This window comes from Sebastes fasciatus, chromosome 4 (genome assembly GCF_043250625.1).
Source record: "Sebastes fasciatus isolate fSebFas1 chromosome 4, fSebFas1.pri, whole genome shotgun sequence".
Classification (NCBI taxonomy): domain Eukaryota; kingdom Metazoa; phylum Chordata; class Actinopteri; order Perciformes; family Sebastidae; genus Sebastes; species Sebastes fasciatus.
Genome location: NC_133798.1, coordinates 7,531,728 through 7,550,680, shown reverse-complemented (window position 1 = coordinate 7,550,680; position 18,953 = coordinate 7,531,728). Strand labels below are relative to the sequence as shown.

The 18,953-nt window shown below is 41.5% G+C and overlaps 3 protein-coding genes across 4 annotated transcripts; 1 reads left to right on the top strand and 2 right to left on the bottom strand.

Annotated features, from left to right (window-relative positions):
• Positions 1-2,556: 2,556 nt before the first annotated feature.
• On the bottom strand, positions 2,557-5,445 carry LOC141765635 (protein YIPF6-like). Its single transcript, XM_074631751.1, has 2 exons — positions 5,112-5,445; positions 2,557-3,804 (listed from the first exon to the last, which is right to left on the bottom strand). The coding sequence occupies exons 1-2, from the start codon at positions 5,430-5,432 to the stop codon at positions 3,457-3,459; spliced, it is 669 nt and encodes a 222-aa protein (XP_074487852.1). The 5' UTR covers positions 5,433-5,445; the 3' UTR covers positions 2,557-3,456.
• An 11-nt stretch (positions 5,446-5,456) lies between these two features.
• LOC141765636 (dihydrofolate reductase-like) lies at positions 5,457-9,965 on the top strand. The gene is made up of 6 exons (XM_074631752.1): positions 5,457-5,634; positions 6,500-6,549; positions 7,241-7,346; positions 7,462-7,588; positions 8,568-8,683; positions 9,169-9,965. Exons 1-6 carry the CDS (start codon positions 5,528-5,530, stop codon positions 9,257-9,259), a joined length of 597 nt encoding a protein of 198 aa, XP_074487853.1. The 5' UTR covers positions 5,457-5,527; the 3' UTR covers positions 9,260-9,965.
• Positions 9,966-15,814: 5,849 nt separating this feature from the next.
• On the bottom strand, positions 15,815-18,638 carry mterf2 (mitochondrial transcription termination factor 2). Of its 2 annotated transcripts, none has more exons than XM_074631748.1 (2): positions 18,516-18,638; positions 15,815-17,013 (listed from the first exon to the last, which is right to left on the bottom strand). In XM_074631748.1, the coding sequence occupies exon 2, from the start codon at positions 16,984-16,986 to the stop codon at positions 15,859-15,861; it is 1,128 nt and encodes a 375-aa protein (XP_074487849.1). In that variant the 5' UTR covers positions 16,987-17,013; positions 18,516-18,638; the 3' UTR covers positions 15,815-15,858. The 2 variants fall into 2 exon arrangements, with proteins under 2 accessions (XP_074487849.1, XP_074487850.1); XM_074631749.1 differs by lacking the exon at positions 18,516-18,638 and adding an exon at positions 18,380-18,488.
• Between the last annotated feature and the right edge of the window lie 315 nt (positions 18,639-18,953).

Here is an 18,953-nt window from a genome sequence, read left to right as displayed (position 1 = left end):
AAAAAGGGAGCTTTTGAGAACGTGCCCCTCTCGCGACGGACTGTAACGAGGAGGGTTGAGGACATCGCGGGGAATCTGGAACTTCAGCTGAAGAACAGAGCGGTCAGCTTCGACTACTTTCCCTGGCTTTGGATGAGAGCTGCGATGTACGTGACACTGCCCAGCTACTCATTTTCATACGTGGGATATCTACGGACTTTAAAATCACGGAGGAGCTGGCAGCCATGCAGTCAATGAAAGGGACAACAACCGGGAGTGATTTATTCACGGAGGTAAATGCATGTTTGGACAAGTTGGGACTAAAATGGGACAAGCTGGCAGGTTCTCCCTTCACCTGCAGTGTGGAGAATACACCCAGTGATGTTCAGATGGAACTGATTGACCTGCAGTCTGACACACTTCTGGCAGAGCACTTTAGGTCAGTCTCACTGCTGGACTTCTACTCTTCCCTCAAAGAGGAGAACTTTCCACACATGAGGAGGCATGCTCAGAAGATTCTAGTCCTCTTTGGATCTACCTACGTATGTGAACAGACATTCTCAGTGATGAAGTTCAACAAATCCAGATACAGATCCTCTATCACTGATGACCACCTCTCAGCTGTCCTTCGCATATCCACCTCAGACATTCAGCCAGATTTCAATGCTCTTGTTCAAGCCCAGAGCAGGCTGAATTTTTCCCACTGAACAAGTAAAATGAACTGTAAAACATTAAAAGCATTTATTGCTTTTTGCATCAAGTTGACAATTGCCTATCTTTAACATACTGTAAAACACCTATTCAGTATTTGGGAAGATTAACATGTTTAAAATAAAATGAAACACTGATGCAATTACTGTTTTTACTGTTTATTACTTCTATAGGAGTATTTTCCTATATGACCTACACCACAATTGCATATATTTATATAAATATTTAAAGAATATCCTTATTCTTCTGATTACCAGTAGCAACTAATCCAAAATATATAATTTAATGCTTTTTACAATGGGGACAATTAATACTGAGCAGAATTAAGTTATTGTTGGTTCGGCCCTCCAACACAACTCAAGTTCCTCATGTGGCCCCTTGTAAAAATGAATTGCCCACCCCTGCTCTAGACGGTGTTGGTGAGTAACGGTTAACGGTAGTGTTGGTGAGTAACGGTTAACGGTAGTGTTGCTGTTTGAACTAACGTGTACGTTAGTTAACTGAATGCTTAGTGTCTTAACTAGAAAGCCACTTGTAGAGTTTAGACCTCCGTCAAGGACAAAGGCCCGTCGCGTAGCGGCCACAGTCAAGTCCTCCGTCTTCCGTCCCCCTCCGGTTAACACTGTTAGCTCTGTTAGCTCTATTAGCTCTGTCAGCACTGTTAGCTCTGTTAGCTCTGTTAGCTCTATTAGCTCTGTCAGCACTGTTAGCTCTGTTAGCTCTGTTAGCTCTGTTAGCTCTGTCAGCACTGTTAGCTCTGTTAGCACTGTTAGCTCTGTTAGCTCTGTCAGCTCTGTTAGCTCTGTCAGCACTGTTAGCTCTATTAGCTCTGTCAGCACTGTTAGCTCTGTCAGCTCTGTCAGCTCTGTCAGCACTGTTAGCTCTGTCAGCACTGTTAGCTCTATTAGCTCTGTTAGCTCTGTCAGCTCTGTTAGCTCTGTCAGCACTGTTAGCTCTATTAGCTCTGTTAGCTCTGTTAGCTCTGTTAGCTCTGTTAGCTCTGTCAGCTCTATTAGCTCTGTCAGCACTGTTAGCTCTGTTAGCTCTGTCAGCTCTGTCATATTTTAATCTTTCTCATTTGTTGATGTAAATGAATACATATAAATTAAAAGAAATCAAAGAAAGACCCAGTGATTTGAATATGAAGAATAGGTTATCTGCAGACCGACAGGGGTCAAAGGTCATCAGACAGGTTAGTAGAAGGTGGAAATGTCAGCCTGAACAGGAAGCATCAGGGAGGAGAAGCAGAGATTTCACATCACTTTATGAAGAAAAAAAAAGAGTCGATTTTCTATAATGAAGTTCTGCAATTTTCTTTTTTGATGAACCCACTTTTCCTCAATCTGCTGTGTCCGTTTCTAAATCGGGTACTGTTCTCCTACATTTCCCAGAATGCTGTTTTGCAGGGAGCATAAAATCAGCATGCAAATAGTCAACAGGAAAGTGTGATCCTTCAGCTGTGGGTTTAACATGGAGGTAAAGACAGAGATCATGACGATGAAAGAAAACAAAAAGTCATCATCCGTCACTCTAATCACCAACAGACACACAGCGCTTTGTTAGAAATCAGTTCTCCCTGTTGGATTGTTTAACGTTGTTGCAAAAAAGAGGGACAGTTGGTCAGTTATCTACAAGAAGAAGAAACACAAACCATAGTCTATGCATTTTATAACGTATTTTTCCAGAAGAAAACACCTGTGGTGCCGTCTGTGTCCTGTGATCATAACTCTCTCCTAAATCTTCTCTCCTAACAGGAAGCTCTGACCTCTTTACAGATAGTTGTTTGCAGTTTCTGCAGCCAAGACACTTGAGTTTGTTCTTCCATTTTAAACCAGAAGACCTCAAAGAACCAGCACAGACAAAGGCTGACTGATGAAACACTTTATGTTAAAGTGAAAGTACCTAACCCCCTATAAAATGGAAAGAATAATTATTGTTTTGAACGAGACATAACAGGATAATTATTTTGAGATTTAAAGGTGCTGGTAGGTTGATTTTGTTGCATTTGAACAGAGCCAGGCTAGCTGTTTCCCTCTGTTTCCAGTCTTTATGCTAAGCTAAGCTAACTGGCTGAAGCTTCATATTTATTGTACAGACATGCGAGTGCCGATGGGGTTTAATTAAAGGAGCCGAGACATGCCCTGTTCGAGTCTGAATGGAGACCTTTGCTACATGTCTTTCACAATCTCTCTCTCTCTCCACTAATAAAACAAAAATACCCCCCAAAATACTAAAAGAAACATTCTTAGTCAAGCTGCAGAAAAGCATCTGCTAAATGTTTGAAAATGAAGAATTTAGTGTGAAACGTGAGCTGTCAGGATGTTTTTAAAACAGTGTCCTTGAGACAGAATGAGGTTTCCAACACACCCAGAGAGACCAGGAGGAAAATAATAACACGCGTAGGTAGCCCTGGGAGTTCAAACATTCATAGAGCATTTCTATATACAAGCCTATGGACTTTTTTTTTTTTTTTTTCTTTTTTTTTTAACAAGGCTCCTAAATGTGAACTTATTCATCAGCTTTTTAACTCTCCATCTGCATCACAGCGTCCACCGGATTTCTCTGAATCTGAGCTTCACCTGAAGGGAATTATTTTGGTGTCCTGTGAGTCTAAATGCTTCATCAGAGGCCCAGAAACACTCAGTCACGTCAGTAGTCATTCATCTTCGTTCCAAGGCAGATACCGGTGTTTGTTTGAGTTCTTTCACTCCACAAAAACCTCCCTCACCTTTGTCCGTTCAACAAACGCTCCCTTTAGTTTCTCCTCTACTGTGACGGCGAGAACGTCAGGATCATCCACCCGATGACGAAGTAGAAGAGGAACACCGGGTACACCACCAGCGCCTTGCGGTTGGCCGGCTGGCTGTCGGCGAGGAAGGCCGTGGAGGCGAAGGTGGACCAGCCGAAGGACGCCGTCACCACCACCAGACGCACGGCGAAGCTCACCGTCCCCGAGCCGCCGACCAGGACGATCCGGCACACGGCCATGGCCGCCGTCAGGGGCAGGATGCAGTATCCCAACACGCACAGGCTCTGGAAGAAGGAGATGGTGCCGCCCAGCAGCTTGGAGTTCAGGGTGATGATGATGGAGCCGAACCAGACGATGACGAAGACCTGGGCGGAAAGATTTATTTCAACAGGTTAATGAGGAGTCGGAGGAGACATTTATCACTTTATATAAGAAATATAAATATAGACAACCATGGAAATTAGCTAAAGACAATTCCTAATGCAGGACAAGAACTAACAGGATTAGTCAATTAATCAATTAAAATATTAGCTGGCAAGAATTTTGATAATCGATTTATCTTTTCAGTTTGTTTACAAGAGAAAATGCAAAACTTTCTTTGGGTTCTGCTTCTTAACTGTGGAGGATTTTCTTTCTTATACAGTAAATGAAAAACCTTTGGGTTGTTGGTCGAACAAAACAAGCAATCTGAGGATGTTATCTTATCTTATTATTTTTCCACTATATTCTGACATTTTATAGACCAAATGAGATAATAATTCAGATTAATTATAAAAAAAAACAGTCATTAGCTGCAGGAACCCTCTTAGTTTATATTAGTGGTGTAAACTTCCTGATGAAATTTGCAATTAAATTACAAAAGAAATAGTTGTGGAAGAAGTACTCAGAACCTTTACTTAAGTAGACGTACAAAAGTATTAGAATCAAAATATTCTTAAAGTATCAAAAGTAAAAGTACCCTAAAAATATCACTTTATTTTCTGATATAAGCAGTGGTGGAAAGAAACTTGAATATTTTCTTTTTATTTCACTACATTTATCTGACTACTTTAGTTACTTTTCAGATTATGAATACAAAATATAACAAATATTATAATAATGTAAAAAAAAGTAGCAGAAAATGGAAATACTCTAGTAAAGTATAAGTACCTCGCATGTTTACTGAGTACAGTACTTGAGTAAAGGTGCTTATTTAAATGACATCACTGAAAACAAATGAAACAAACACTGAGTGAATCTGGGGCTGCAGAGACAGTTGTCTACTTTACTTTAAAATAATAAAATAACGATAAAAGTCAGTAACGTTACCATGAATCCAAAATATTATTAATATTATAATAAATAATGTAAAAAATATTTAAAGTACCAAAAGTAAGTAAAAGTACTTAATATTATGCAGAGTGGCCCATATCAGAATCATATATTATTGGATTATAATTACGGTACACATCACATTTATATTGCAGTTGATTATGATACTACTTAAAAACTGTTTAAATCTGTAAAGTAATTGTAATTGTAGAAATTGTACTTAACCTATTTAAATGACATCACTGAAAATAAACGAAAGAAACACAGTGAATCTGGGGCTGCAGAGACAGTTGTCTACTTTACTTTAAAATAATAAACTAGTATAATAAAGCCCCTAATAGTATAGTAAGGGTAGTGTTACCTCGGCGAACTGTGGCCCCCCCTGAGCCTCGCTGTCCGCGGCCCCTCCCTGCAGCAGGGGCCCCCAGAGGTCCCAGTCCCGCAGCAGAGCGGAGCTCCTCTTCGGGTACAGGACGTGGATGAACTTCTGCCCCACCGCTCTCAGGTCCCGCAGGATGGTCTCCTTCACCGGCTCGTCCAGCGTGGACAGCTCGTCGTCCCGCCTGCTGCTGGACGGACCCAGAGGGACAGAGATGTCTCCTTCCACCGGGATGTCCTCTGAGATGGAGACATCAGAGAGTCCAGCGAACGGTCTGCTGGCCTCCTCCGCAGCAGCAGCCATCTTATCCTGCTGGTTCCGGGTCGGTGGGCGGTGATAGTTGATTTCAGACTCAGTCAGACTCAGTGTTGCAGATCTGGAGCCACCGTGACAACACGATGAAACTGAACGGAGAAACGTTGCAGATGAAGCCTGTCCGCCTCATAGCAGCGGTCTGCAGTGATATGGGCATCGGGAAGGACGGAGCATTACCCTGGCATCTACCGTAAGAGACAAAGCTATCTGTGATGACGTGTGTTCAATGATTCATTCAGTTACAGGATGTACTCTGGGTCTGTTAATAGACTACAGGTAGGTAGGATACTGACGTTGCAACAACAGCCTAACGTTAATTAATTAGCCTACGTTTTATAGGCTACAATGCAATTGTCTTTATATTATACATGTATAATATCACTGCTGTATCCACGTGTGTGCAATAGGACAGCTCAATAATGAGTCAATGAGTTTTTCAGTATTAAATTACATCACATTGTTTAAACTATTACTATTATAACTTCCATCCATCTACTGATGATTATTTTCAGTCTAATATGGATTTTTTTTTTTCAATTAATCAATTATGGTCCATAAATGTACACCAGAAGAGCCCAAAGTGATGTGTGAAAAAAAAAAAAAAATGTCCTTGATGAATCAAAAAAAAAACTGCTGCAGTATCAGGAGCACTATAGTTGAAAAGTTCACAGGTATCCTACTAGCAATGACTATAGGGTGAAGTTATATTAAGGCAAGGCAAGTTAAGTTTATTTATATAGCACATTTCATACACAAAGGCAATTCAAAGTGCTTTACATAATAAAAGCAAGATAAAAGAGCACAAAGTGCATAAGATAAACAGCAGCACTAGTACTGGGGAGAGTAGTGGTACTGCTAGTAGTAGACAGTGGTGACTCATATAGGGAGCTTGTACAATATAGTGAAATAAAAAGAACAGATGTGTGTTGATGTGTCATACATGACTATACATCTTATTCACTTTGCTCTTTGTGGAAACTTTAAGCAGCAGTACATAGGGTTCATGAGATGACTGTTTTCTGCCTGATTTAATATTGAAAATGTGACTCTTACAGATGTGAATTCCAGAACTTTATGAACCACGTCACCAGGGTGTCGAGACCAGGTAACATCAATATTACATCATATTATAGCCACCTCATATAGGACTAGCTTTTAAATGCTGGAGCCAAAAGCACACCTGTGTTTTGGTACTTGTACATGTCCTTACTTTGCTAAATATTTAAGAGCCATAAAGGGACATTCCAATTTGGTTATTTTATTATCTGTTAGGTGACCTAATTGGCGAGGGCTGAAGTCTAGGAACACTCAAGTATCAGACATGAGGTATAAAAAGAATTAGGGACAGAGCCAGATATTTACACCAGAAGAAGGGGCTTTATTTTAGATGAACTTCTCCTTTAATATCACCAAATGGTGTACTGTAGACACACTGGATGAAGGCAGTGGAACAGGTCTGGCTGGTAGGATGGCAAACAGAGTAATACGTTCTCCTGCCCTTCTAGAGAAGGGTACTGCATGGTGTGCAGATTGATTGCCTGCCTCTAAACAGCTTTTCATTCCAAATGTATTGGAGCTCAATATGAAATTACATATACCATGATACAAGATTTTATCCATATCCACTCCCACTTGACTTTTTCTCCCCCTTTGGTATGGGAGCAATTCATTTGGAACTCAAAACTTTAAAGGTTTTGAAACTCACCCCTGTGCTATGTGCCACAAGAAGAGACGTGAGAGCTGCGATAGGTGAGCTGTAGAGTTAAGTGTCAAACATTTTATTCCATCTGTTTTAGGAAAGATGAACTTGTTGGTCTGGGGCAAACTGAGCTGGTACTCGCTCCCAAAAACTAACTTCCCACTGGCCAATACTCTGCATGCGGTGCTGAGCACCACAATGGAGTGAGTGCTCTCTCACACACACACCTGCATCAACAGGGGGAGAATCCACAAATCAATCCTCGGTTTTTATTGTCATTCATCCTTCTCAATCTAATGGACATTCCTCCTCTCACAGCACGGTTCCAGATCACGCCCACTTCTTGTGTCAAGACTTAGACAGTGCTGCCCGTTTGGCTGCACAGCCCCCCCTCGCTGACCTGATTGAGACCATCTGGGTTCTTGGTGGGACGCAGATCTACAAGGTAAACCAGTCTGAACATCTCATTGCAGCCTCTTGAAAGATAATGCAGAGAGCGTAACTAGATTTACCAGTTGGTGGGAAATGAGCTGTGGGCCCATCTGACACACGTTTAACCAGTCATCCAGCATTTCCAGCTCAACCCAACTTCAAACCGGTCTACTCAGTCAGGATAATGAAACACCTTTTTTTTCATGGCGTTTATGAGATCACGTGGTCTGCACAAACTATAAATAGCATGCAAGCTAATGACAGAGCGACAACCAGAAGTTGATGTAACCTTTAAAGTGATCTCACACCAGCAGGGTTGATAAACAGGAAACTCTTAAAACTTTCAGTGCCATGTGGAGCCACAAATATGCAAAGTCGCCTTGTTCAGCTTAGATTCCTTCCTTCTTAAGAGAACAGTGTGTATCAGGGATTTATTAGCAGAAATGGAATATAATATTCATAACTATGTTTTCGTTAGAGTATAATTACTGAAACTAAGAATCGTGTTTTCGTTAGCTTAGAATGAGCCCTTCATATCTACATAGGAAGCGGGTCCTCTGCTCGGAGTCCACCATGTTGCTTCGCCATGTTGCTCCACCATGTTTTTACAGTAGCCCAGAACGGACGGACGGTAACGTGAGTCGCAGAGTTCAAAACCGTGGTACAGCCAGCCGCCATCTAGTGTTATTATGGTAAGGATGGCGTCTGAGCGAGGCGAACAGCATTACCACGGTTTTGCACTCGGTGGCTCACATTACTTCAGTCTTGGAAAGGGAGGAGTGGGCGGAGGGGTACTCAGTTGGTTGCAATCTGCAACCACACCACTAGATGCTGCGAAATCCTACACACTGTACCTTTAATATGCCAGTATGTTTTCTTCCACAAAAAAAGCTCATTTATGTCCCATATTGTGCTGAATGACACATAGAAAAGCCCAGTTATTAATACTGTTAATGTGACCAGACTCTCTGTTGCTTCTTGTTTATGATCAGGATGCACTGGAGCACCCGTGGTGTGACTTGATTTACCTGACGGATGTCATGGCGGACTTTGACTGCGACGTTTTCTTCCCTGAGTTTGACAGAGGACTCTTTCAAGAACAAGAAGGGTATGTGTTCATCTCATCCTCAGACCATTATAGTGCAGGTCGTCCTGACCTGGAGGCTGAACCTGCTGGCGGTGAAAGGTTAATGGTTAAAGAGAGGGATTTTTACATATGAAGTTGTTTTCAAACATGTCATCAGCACTGTTGGTTTAAATAGTTCAAAAGTAAGTGGTGATGTCAGCAAAACTGAATTAGTAAATGTTGTTCATTAAAGGGAGATTCTGACATTGTTTTTGGTAAATTATTATCTTGGTTTCTATCATTAAAGAGACTGTGAGCACAAGCGCGAGCCCAACGCTGACTTTCGTTGACTTAACAGCCACAGGTGTCGCTGTTAACAAGCATTTCTGAAAGTTACTAATAGTCCCTTTAAAGGCAATGCATTACTGATTGTTAATGAAAGAGTATTTTACTTGTTTTATGTTTGACATTGTTTTGTCCTTTTAATGAACTCACAAAACTTTTTTTTCCTTTTGATTCCAAACCAGATATCCTCATGTACCGAGTGGAATTCAAGAGGAGAACAGCATTAAGTACAAATTCCAAGTATTCAAGAAATTGATTGGTGATGCGGTGTAGACAACTAATAGAGGAAATCAACAGAATTTCAAAAAACACTCATTCCTTGGAAACCTTTCCAGATGTATTGCAGAGTCCACTCCTGGATAGACTGTAGAGACTACTGCCAAAACCCAAACCCACAGTGGGTCATTATATTTTTTTATAAATTCAAAGAAGTCTTTGTAATAATAATCATTGAGCATTCCAGTGTAAATTACCTTTATACTCTTTGTAATCCCTGAAAAACTTGAAACTTTTAACAGTTTTTTCTATATGTGTATTCACTGTTCTTCCATCACTGCTGCCTGGTAGGATACTATGATCCGTTCTGGTATTAAAAACACGACCACCCTCTGCTGTCACCTTGTCAGCGTTCACATCTCGTCCTCCTCCTCAGTAATATTGCAGCTGCACAGAGAATATGCTCGTCAGTGAGTCAGTCAGCGGCCAGCGTCGATGACAGCCTGCGCTCAGCAGATCTGCTCCTTTCTGAGCACAACATGACAGATGCCAGTTTAGAAAGCTACAGGTGAACTGTCCTACTTTGGCTCTATGATGACTGTTATGTAGAAAAATATGAAGACATTTTTACAGCTTGTAATTGGTTGTGGTTAAAAATTGAAAGACATATATATTGATGAAGGTTTTTACTGTGCAGTCTTTTGTGAATCTAGGAGGTTTTTCATGAAAATAAATCAATGGTGAATTTTTAATGGAGAAACAACTGACATTTTGTGAATGTATTTTTCATTTTGAAATTTTCTTATTCATCTGGTTGTATGTGATTCCTTTAGCCACTAGATGGAGGCACATCAATAAGACAACGGACAGAAGGCCAACTGGTGATAACTGCTTAACAATACATCCCAGATTTACACAAAACTGTCTCAGAAAGCTCTATTGGGTATTGATGGTATTGTAATAGTATTGTTATAATAATAATGGTCACAGCGACTTCACTACAGAATAAATCAAAGTTATATAAAACAGTAAACAGGAAGATATACAGACATAGGCAAAATTGTTGGTACTCTTCCGTTAAAGAAAGAAAAACCCACAATGGTCACTGAAATAACTTGAAACTGACAAAAGTAATAATAAATAAAAATTTATTGAAAATTAACTAATGAAAATGAAACATTGCTTTTGAATTTTGGTTCAACAGAATCATTTTAAAAAACAAACTAATGAAACTGGCCTGGACAAAAATGATGGTACCCTTAACTTAATAGGCAATCACTGCAAACAAGTGATTTCTGTAACTCTCAATGAGACTTCTGCACCTGTTGACAGGTATGTTGGCCCACTCCTCGTGCGCAAACTGCTCCAGCTGTCTCAGGTTTGAAGGGTGCCTTCTCCAGACAGCATGTTTCAGCTCCTTCCACAGATGTTCAATAGGATTTAGATCAGGGCTCATAGAAGGCCACTTCAGAATAGTCCAATGTTTTGTTCTTAGCCATTCTTGGGTGTTTTTAGCTGTGTTTTGGGTCATTATCCTGTTTGAGGACCCATGACCTGCAACTGAGACCAAGTTTTCTGACACTGGGCAGCACATTTCGCTCCAGAATGCCTTGATAGTCTTCAGATTTCATTGTACCCTGCACAGATTCAAGACACCCTGTGCCAGATGCAACAAAGCAGCCCCATAACATAACCGAGCCTCCTCCATGTTTCACATTAGGTACAGTGTTCTTTTCTTTGGATGCTTCATCTCTTCGTCTGTGAACATAGAGCTGATGTGACTTGCCAAAAAGCTCCGGTTTTGTCTCATCTGTCCAAAGGACATTCTCCCAGAAGCTTTGTGGCTTGTCAATATGCATTTTGGAAAATTCCAGTCTCGCTTTTTTATGATTTGGTGTCCTCCTGGGTCGTCTTCCATTAAGTCCACTTTAGCTCAAACAGTGACGGATGGTGCGATCTGACACTGATGTACCTTGACCTTGGAGTTCACCTCTAATCTCTTTGGAAGTTGTTCTGGGCTCTTTGGTTACCATTCGTATTATCCGTCTCTTCAATATGTCATCAATTTTCCTCTTGCAGCCACGTCCAGGGAGGTAGGCTACAGTCCCATGGACCTTAAACTTCTGAATAATATGAGCAGCTGTAGTCACAGGAACATCAAGCTGCTTGGAGATGGTCTTATAGCCTTTACCTTTAACATGAAGGTCTATAATGTTCTTTCTGATCTCCTGAGACAACTCTCTCCTTAGCTTTCTGTGGTCCATGTTCAGTGTGGTACACACCATGATACCAAACAGCACAGTGACTACTTTTCACCCTTTAAATAGACAGACTGACTGATTACAAGTTTGAAGATACCTGTGATGCTAATTACAGGACACACCTTAGTTTAATATGTCCCTATGGTCACATTATTTTGCATCTTTTCTAGGGCTACCATCATTTTTGTCCTGGCCAGTTCCATTAGTTTGTTTTTTAAAATGATTCTGTTGAACCACAATTCAAAAGCAACAGCTGATTTTCATTAGTTCATTTTCAGTAAATTTTTATTTATTATTACTTTTGTCAGTTTCAAGTTATTTCAGTGACCATTGTGGGGTTTTCTTTCTTTAACGGAAGGGTACCAACAATTTTGCCTACGTCTGTATAACATATCTCAAGAAATAGATGTACAAGGAGGTCAGGGATTTTAATACTCAATAGTTTAAACCCCCTTATTGTCAATCAAGCTAGGAAAGCCATCCATCCTCTCAATGCTCTATGTCTCTAGTTTGTGGCTGTAAAGTTTCATGAGGCTGTGATTATACTAGAGGTCACCACAGGTCATTTTATACAGTGAGGTCAAGTTTCAAAAAATGGTCTCTCTACAATGAAATGTCTCCTATGGGGACTAACATCATCAAACGTGAATACATTTGGGCTCATTGGATCCACAAGAGTCTCAGCTTTACAGTGATACCCAATTTATGTATTCAAGACTGTTTAGGGACCCCAGTATGCAGAAATATACAAATACACCATTTTAGTATATAGGCAAAAATAACACATTTATACTTCATGAAAAAAACTGCATGGTTTTTGCCCCAAACTGCATGTGATTATCATAAAGTGGGCATGTATGTAAAGGAGAGACTCGTGGGTACCCATAAAACCCATTTCCATTCACATATCTTGAAGGTCAGAGGTCAAGGGACCCCTTTGAAAATGGCCATGCCCGTTTTTCCTCGCTAAAATTTAGCCCAACTTTATTTAGCCTCCCTCCCGACATGGTAGCATGACATGGTCGGTACCAATGGATTCCTTAGGTTTTCTAGTTTCATGTGATATCTATAGCTTCACCATAGCCTACTAAAACCTACTAGAGTCTCTGAAAGACAGTAAAGTCAGCTGGTCTCAGGGGGTTTAAATATATTTGCTGTGAAAAAAGGCCATTTACTGAATAAGGGTGTGACCCAACGTAGGACGGCCAACTCCTCCAAGATTTGACAGGAGACCCTGCTCTGAAGATGGCAACGTGCACATTTCAGACAGAGCAGCATCTGCCATTATTTTTCCCAGGGACCATTTTGACTCTTCACAGTCGGAAAAGCACACGTGTAACTAATAACATTAACAATAGCTCTGTACTTTTCAAGTCTCCCAGTAAGCCCTGACAGTGAGCCAGCATGTACCAAATGGAATTCAGCCATCACTGATTTTCTTGGTCACACCTGTGTAGAGTAGATCTAAAAAAAAAAAGGAGCAGTATTCGGAGTATCAAGGACAAACATTGACAACCACTGCTTTAAATGACCAAGGAGATTATAAAATAAGGCGTGAATGAATGAGTGAGCGATTCAAAAGATGGAGTGACGGTGATGCGATCCCAACAGACTGCACCACTTCACCACAAGTGAAATTACCAGTAGTGACAGATGAGCCAATGTTTCAAAGCTGTGAATCTCAGACGCAATGTTCAATACAGAAAGTTATTTACCATTTGTGCACTTGAGCGTCCATCAATGTGACATTTATTTTCCTCCTGCAGTATGTACGGCATATTTGTGTTATCTCACCTGGGTGCAGGTGGGAGTCTCTTTTTGAGAGACAAGTAATGACAGAAACTTCCTGGCCTATAGCCGGCAGAGAAAAGTTAGTATATAAGTGAAGAAACACCAAAGCTATTACAATATCAGGTTAGGGGTGTTTTTATGTAGACAAACATGAATTTTAAATGTATATTGTAACTTTAGGTTTTCCTTTGAGGTGAACAGTATTTTTGTTTGAGTATTGTGGAATATTTCATTTGCAAAAAAAAGTTTATTTTTCTCTACATTAGTTGTTTTTGAGGAATATCCTTCTAAATAAAAAGATAACTCACGCTGACTTAAAATGAGGAATATTTACTGCAGCAGTGGTCGTCCAAGCTCCGGCTTCAGCTGGAAATCATAGCTTTTAATTGCAGATGTCATCTGTTCCTGCTGAGATATGACCCATAAAAGCAATTTGTTAAGCGTGGCTAATATCAACCAGTGTCATGTTTGACAATTTATACTCCCTCTTATTAACCTCTCTGGCTTGTCCGTGTAATTCAAAAGAAGCAACAGAGGACGGTGAGTAAGAAGTACAGGTGACTCGCATTTATACACCTGAGGCCTCGTCTCATCCGTCTCGCCTTCCTGATTAACTCCTTGTATTTATCGCTCGGCACCACTGAAAGACACAACCTTGCAACATGATGAATTTAAGAAAATGCCACCGACGTCTAACATAAAATTAGAAACCGTCAGCTGCGGTGTACTTGAGGTACCGTCGTCGCCCTCCTCGGGGTTTCCATGTTGTGAATGGTTTAAAAATGAAGTCTAGTCAGGCATCCATCTGCTGAGCTCACATTCATTACTAGATGCACTCACTTTCGCATCATCTGCCCAGTGGCTATCACCATGACTACGGAGCCATGCTGAGTGATGCAGACTGCAGCAGATGGGCAGTGGAAGTTGTTAACGTATATAACCCTCCTCCTCCTCCCTCTGGACACACTAGTCCTCTCTCTTTGTTGTGACCCCCCGTCGTCCACATTATGACAGCGAGGGAACCTTGAGGCATAAAGTCATGGCTTCATTAGCTGCGGAGCTCGCTCCCATTAAAGGCACTCTTACGCATGTTTCAAGGGCTACTGCTGGCTTTGAAGCATTAAGACACATTCAAAACAAGACGGGGGACCATTTTACAATGCCCTCTCTTGGTTGGACAGTGCTCAGTAAGATGGTATATTGATTTTGTGGCCTAAACTAAAATAAAAGTGGGCACTAACCCAAAAGCAGTCTTTTTTACCTCCATATAACTGGACAGGAAAACCTTATTAATAAAGCCAAACATAATGGAAAATCCACTTTGAATAAAGATCGCAGAGTGCGTTCAAATCAGAGGAAGCTCATTTTCCTCCCTTTTTTTTTTACCTCATCTTGAATTCATTTGAAGTGATAATGACATTTCAGTGGTGAAATGGCTTATAATAAAGTGTCTCCATCTGTAAAGTCACAATAAAAATCTGAGACAGTTAGATTGTCTTCCCTGAGGGGGAACAGTTGCGCTGCCAAGAACACTGTGTGAAAATGAGACACTTGCACAGGCTGTAAATGAACTGCTTTGAAAAGCCTTGTTTGTCCAGTTAATACAGTTGATAGACGAGTCAGCACGTCTGTCATTGCCCGGTTATGTCAAGCAGAGCTTCATGTGAAGTCATTGTAATGAGGTGACTTGTAAATAAGCTGTAATAAATTATTTATTTGGCGAGGGACGACATCTTCCCTAAAAAGCGTGGCATATTCAGATGCCGTTGCATTTGTCTCACTTTCTGATATCACTCTGGGAAGTCGTTGCATTTGTCTCACTTTCTGATATCACTCTGGGAAGTCGTTGCATAACCATGGTCATCTCTTACAACATGAATTTGCACCTGCAAATGAGTACACCTTAGAGACTTAAACCTGCAGTAGGCAGTATGTTTTTGGTATCATTGGGCAAAAATTCCATAATAACCTTTCAGCATTTTGTAATTCAAGTGTTCTGAGAGAAAACTAGACTTCTGCACCTCCTCATGGCTCTGTTTCAGGCTTTAAAAAATCTAGCCCGTGACGGAAGACTTTGGCCAATCACAGGTCATTTCAGAGAGAGAGCGTTCCTATTGGGTGGCGAACTCCGATCAAACAGTCAAACTAGGCAGCGCCGATCAAATATGAATCAATATTCTGTTACTTTAATGTCTATTTCTCTCCTCAGATGTTTTCAGAAACATCTTGTAGTGTATTGTTTAGCTGTAAAATTAGAAAGTGTGCTCCGGCTGGTGGGCGGTGCTTGGTATTTCCTCAACTGATCTCAACATGGCTGCCGGGTCACAAACTTTCTCATCTCACTACAGATCAGCTTTGACTGGTCCGGACACAGGAGGACACAGAGGCACATGATTTTTTTTCAGATTACCTGTCTCATGTACTACTGTCAGGATATAGTGACCGTTTTATTAAAATAACTTTTTCTAATCATATTTGCTCCAATTCTACCCACTGCAGCTTTAAAACACTTTAATCTGATACCGACATAAAATAGATATAAATAATCACAAGAACAATACAACTGTAATTCACTTTAATTTCCATTAGTCCATACGACCTTGGTCAGTCATCTCCTCTTAAAGGGGCGACAGGGTTAAAAAGTGGTCTCTCTCTACGCAGCTGTAGTTTTCCATAGCTCATCTCAAAGTCCTTCTTAGTGCCATTTAGGACCTCCAGACTACCTGTCCTTACGTCATAACCGTGCACCCTCAGTTGCTGGATGCGATGATTCACTATCTGCGTGGTCAGCTCCAAAACGGTCGGAGTCCCTATGATCTGAGACATGCTGATCCCAGCGCTGAGGAGGCCCTCAAAGCGCTCAGCCAGAATAACGTCAGGGTAGTAGAGCAGAGCCGGGCAGATGAGGACGATGTCCCGCAGCTCTGCCTCGGAGCAGCCCATGGCGTCCTGGGAGTACGCCAGGGTGCGACGCATGCTGTCCGGGTTCAGCTCGGTGACGAAGCCCCTGAGCTTGGACAGGAGGCGGAGGAGCTCGGCCGTGCTGAAGCCCTTGTCTCTCAGGAACAGCAGGTTCTGCCTCAGCACCTCGGGGGGCTTCATGAGAACAAACGGGTTCTGACTCAGCAGCTTCTGAAGCCAGATCTTCATGTTGGCCTCCTCCCCCCCAAGCTCCAGGTAGGCCTGCTGGAGGGTGCGCACCATCACCTCGTTCTGCTCCACTGGTCGACTGAAGCTCTGGGGAGCGCTGGCCATGAGCTTCGTGATGATTCGCTTGTTGAGGTTTAAGCTCTGGAAGTAAGCGATGTTGTTCCGCTGGTTGTCGTGGTGACTGGACGAGGTGAAGAAGGAGGCCGGGAACTTCTCAATGATACCAACTAACTCTTTCTGTTTGGGGCACACGGACATCCACAGCTCCCTCTGAGCCTGCATCTGCTCCGGGCGACAGAGGACCGCCTCAGGGTGATCTGCTAGGATCCGGGCGATGATGGAGCCCGAGGCTCCCATGTCCTTCAGCAGGTCAGCGACCTCCTTAGTGTAGGCTGGGCTCCGATGCAGGACCCAGCCCTTAAGTTGCCGCACCTTCTGGATGTCCACAGAGAGATCATAGAGAGCTTCCACGGTCTGCTGGTTCTCTGCTGAGCTCAGTGTCGCACACGGTCTCAGGTGTAGAGGTAGAGCCGTGGCACGTTGGCACCGTAGGCACAGGGATGTTGCGATCAAGCGCAACATTGATGCAAAAGTCCCGAGGCAGATCACCTAAAGGAGCGAGAGAAGAAGGAACCACAGTGGGTGACAACCAGGCAGGCAGCTAACACAACTTCTTACTAAAAATACTAGTTTTGACCAATTTGTCGCTGCATTAAAAAGGTTTACACTTGAATTGTAATTCCTGTTAATCTTGAAGATTTTTTAACCAAGTTGCTGGTGTATGATTTATTATTTTAATAATAAATAACAATTCAGTATATTTATATCTATGTATTTATCTGTTACAGTTTGTTTTACAGAGTTAAGAAAGCAATGTTCGCGTCCAGCATGATATTTCCTTACACATAAAATAATGACTCCAGTCTCTTCCACACAGTGAGGCATACAGCTTACTAATTAAACACTGGCATCAGATCGGTACTCAGTATCGGCTGATACCCAAAGCCCAGGTATTGCTATGGGTTTTGAGACTGAAAAATTTGGATTGGTGCATCCTTAACAATAATAATAACAGAAATTTGATGCAGAACAACAACATCCTCCTGACATTATGCACAGCCAGGGGATATTTCTGGAGCTTCCTGTTGACTCGTGTAAACAAACACTACTTGAACTTCCACTTTTAACAGAATACTGACAGAAATGTATTTTCCATTATACATTTTCCACCAGAAAATCTTAGGATTCCTACCTGTATTATTTTTAAAATGAAATACTGTTCATGTAAAGTGATAAAATCTCTGTAATTTAATCCTCCTGCTCTGACACAGAGGGTACCCTGATGTTTACTTGTTATGCTATTTTGGGTGAAGTCCTTCATCCCAGCCTTGGCTTCTTAACAGAAGATAATGGTTATTTCATTCATTCATTCTCATTGTGCAATATCATTTTCCACTTGTGCAATTTTGTTAATAGTCTGTTTATTGTCAATACTGTATATACTGCTCCTATTTTTATACTTCCTTCTATTTAAATGGTTCATATTTTGTTACACTTTGTTTAGCCTTTTTTTTTTTTTACTGTGTTAGCATCTTGTTTTTTGCACTATCCCCTTGCTGCTGTACACTGCAAATGTCCCCACTGCGGGACTAATAAAGGAATATCTGATCTTATCTTATCTTCTGCACAGCTGGTGCCAGATGTTTCATAGGGGGGAAGTGGAAAAGCATGATATATTATATTATATATATAATATATATATATTTCATATTATGACCCATTGCCAATCACGATCAGCTAACACACTCAAAAGCATAATAAAGCACCTTAGTGCAGTTTAAGTCACTTTATTGTCACGCTGAGCAGAGCAGAGCGTTTCGTCCACGATTTCAAAATAAAAGCCTTGAATGAACTCCAGTAGAAACATGCTAACAGGTTAGCTTGCTTGCTTGCTAACTAACTGCTAGAAACAGACCAGAGCATCGCGGGACGAGACGTCCTTTAACCCGCTGACTTCACTGGTTAGTGGCTACTATCAGTAGCTGTTGATAGAGGTGTGTATGTTGAGGGTTCAGCTAAGATATCGACATATTTGTGAGGAAATGAGTTACCTTAGCGGCGGTCGGCGGATGTGACGTATTGTTATGAAACTAGTATCTTCTTCTACGCTCAGCCTGTGTGGTTGTTTTGTGCACCACAGCGCTCCGCAGCGGCGCCGCCTGGTACTGCAAGCAGCACAACAAGACCTGAAAAATTCAAATGTGACCCTGAAATAACTTTGATTATTATTAATTTATTTATTTTAGAAAAATTGCATCATGCGGAATGTAGAAAACATATTTGACTTCATGCTCCCCAATGCCCTATTTTCACTCCTCTTTTCAAAGCCCTGCTCTCTTATTGCAGCCCATATGTCCAGTAATTAAATAATTTTGGCAAAAGTCTGTATCTCAAACAGCATGTTGGTGCGCCTCCAAACCCTGCAGCATACGGGGCCCTGATGAGTGTAATCAGTGCAGGGCTGAATTGGACTGAACACGCGGAGAGTT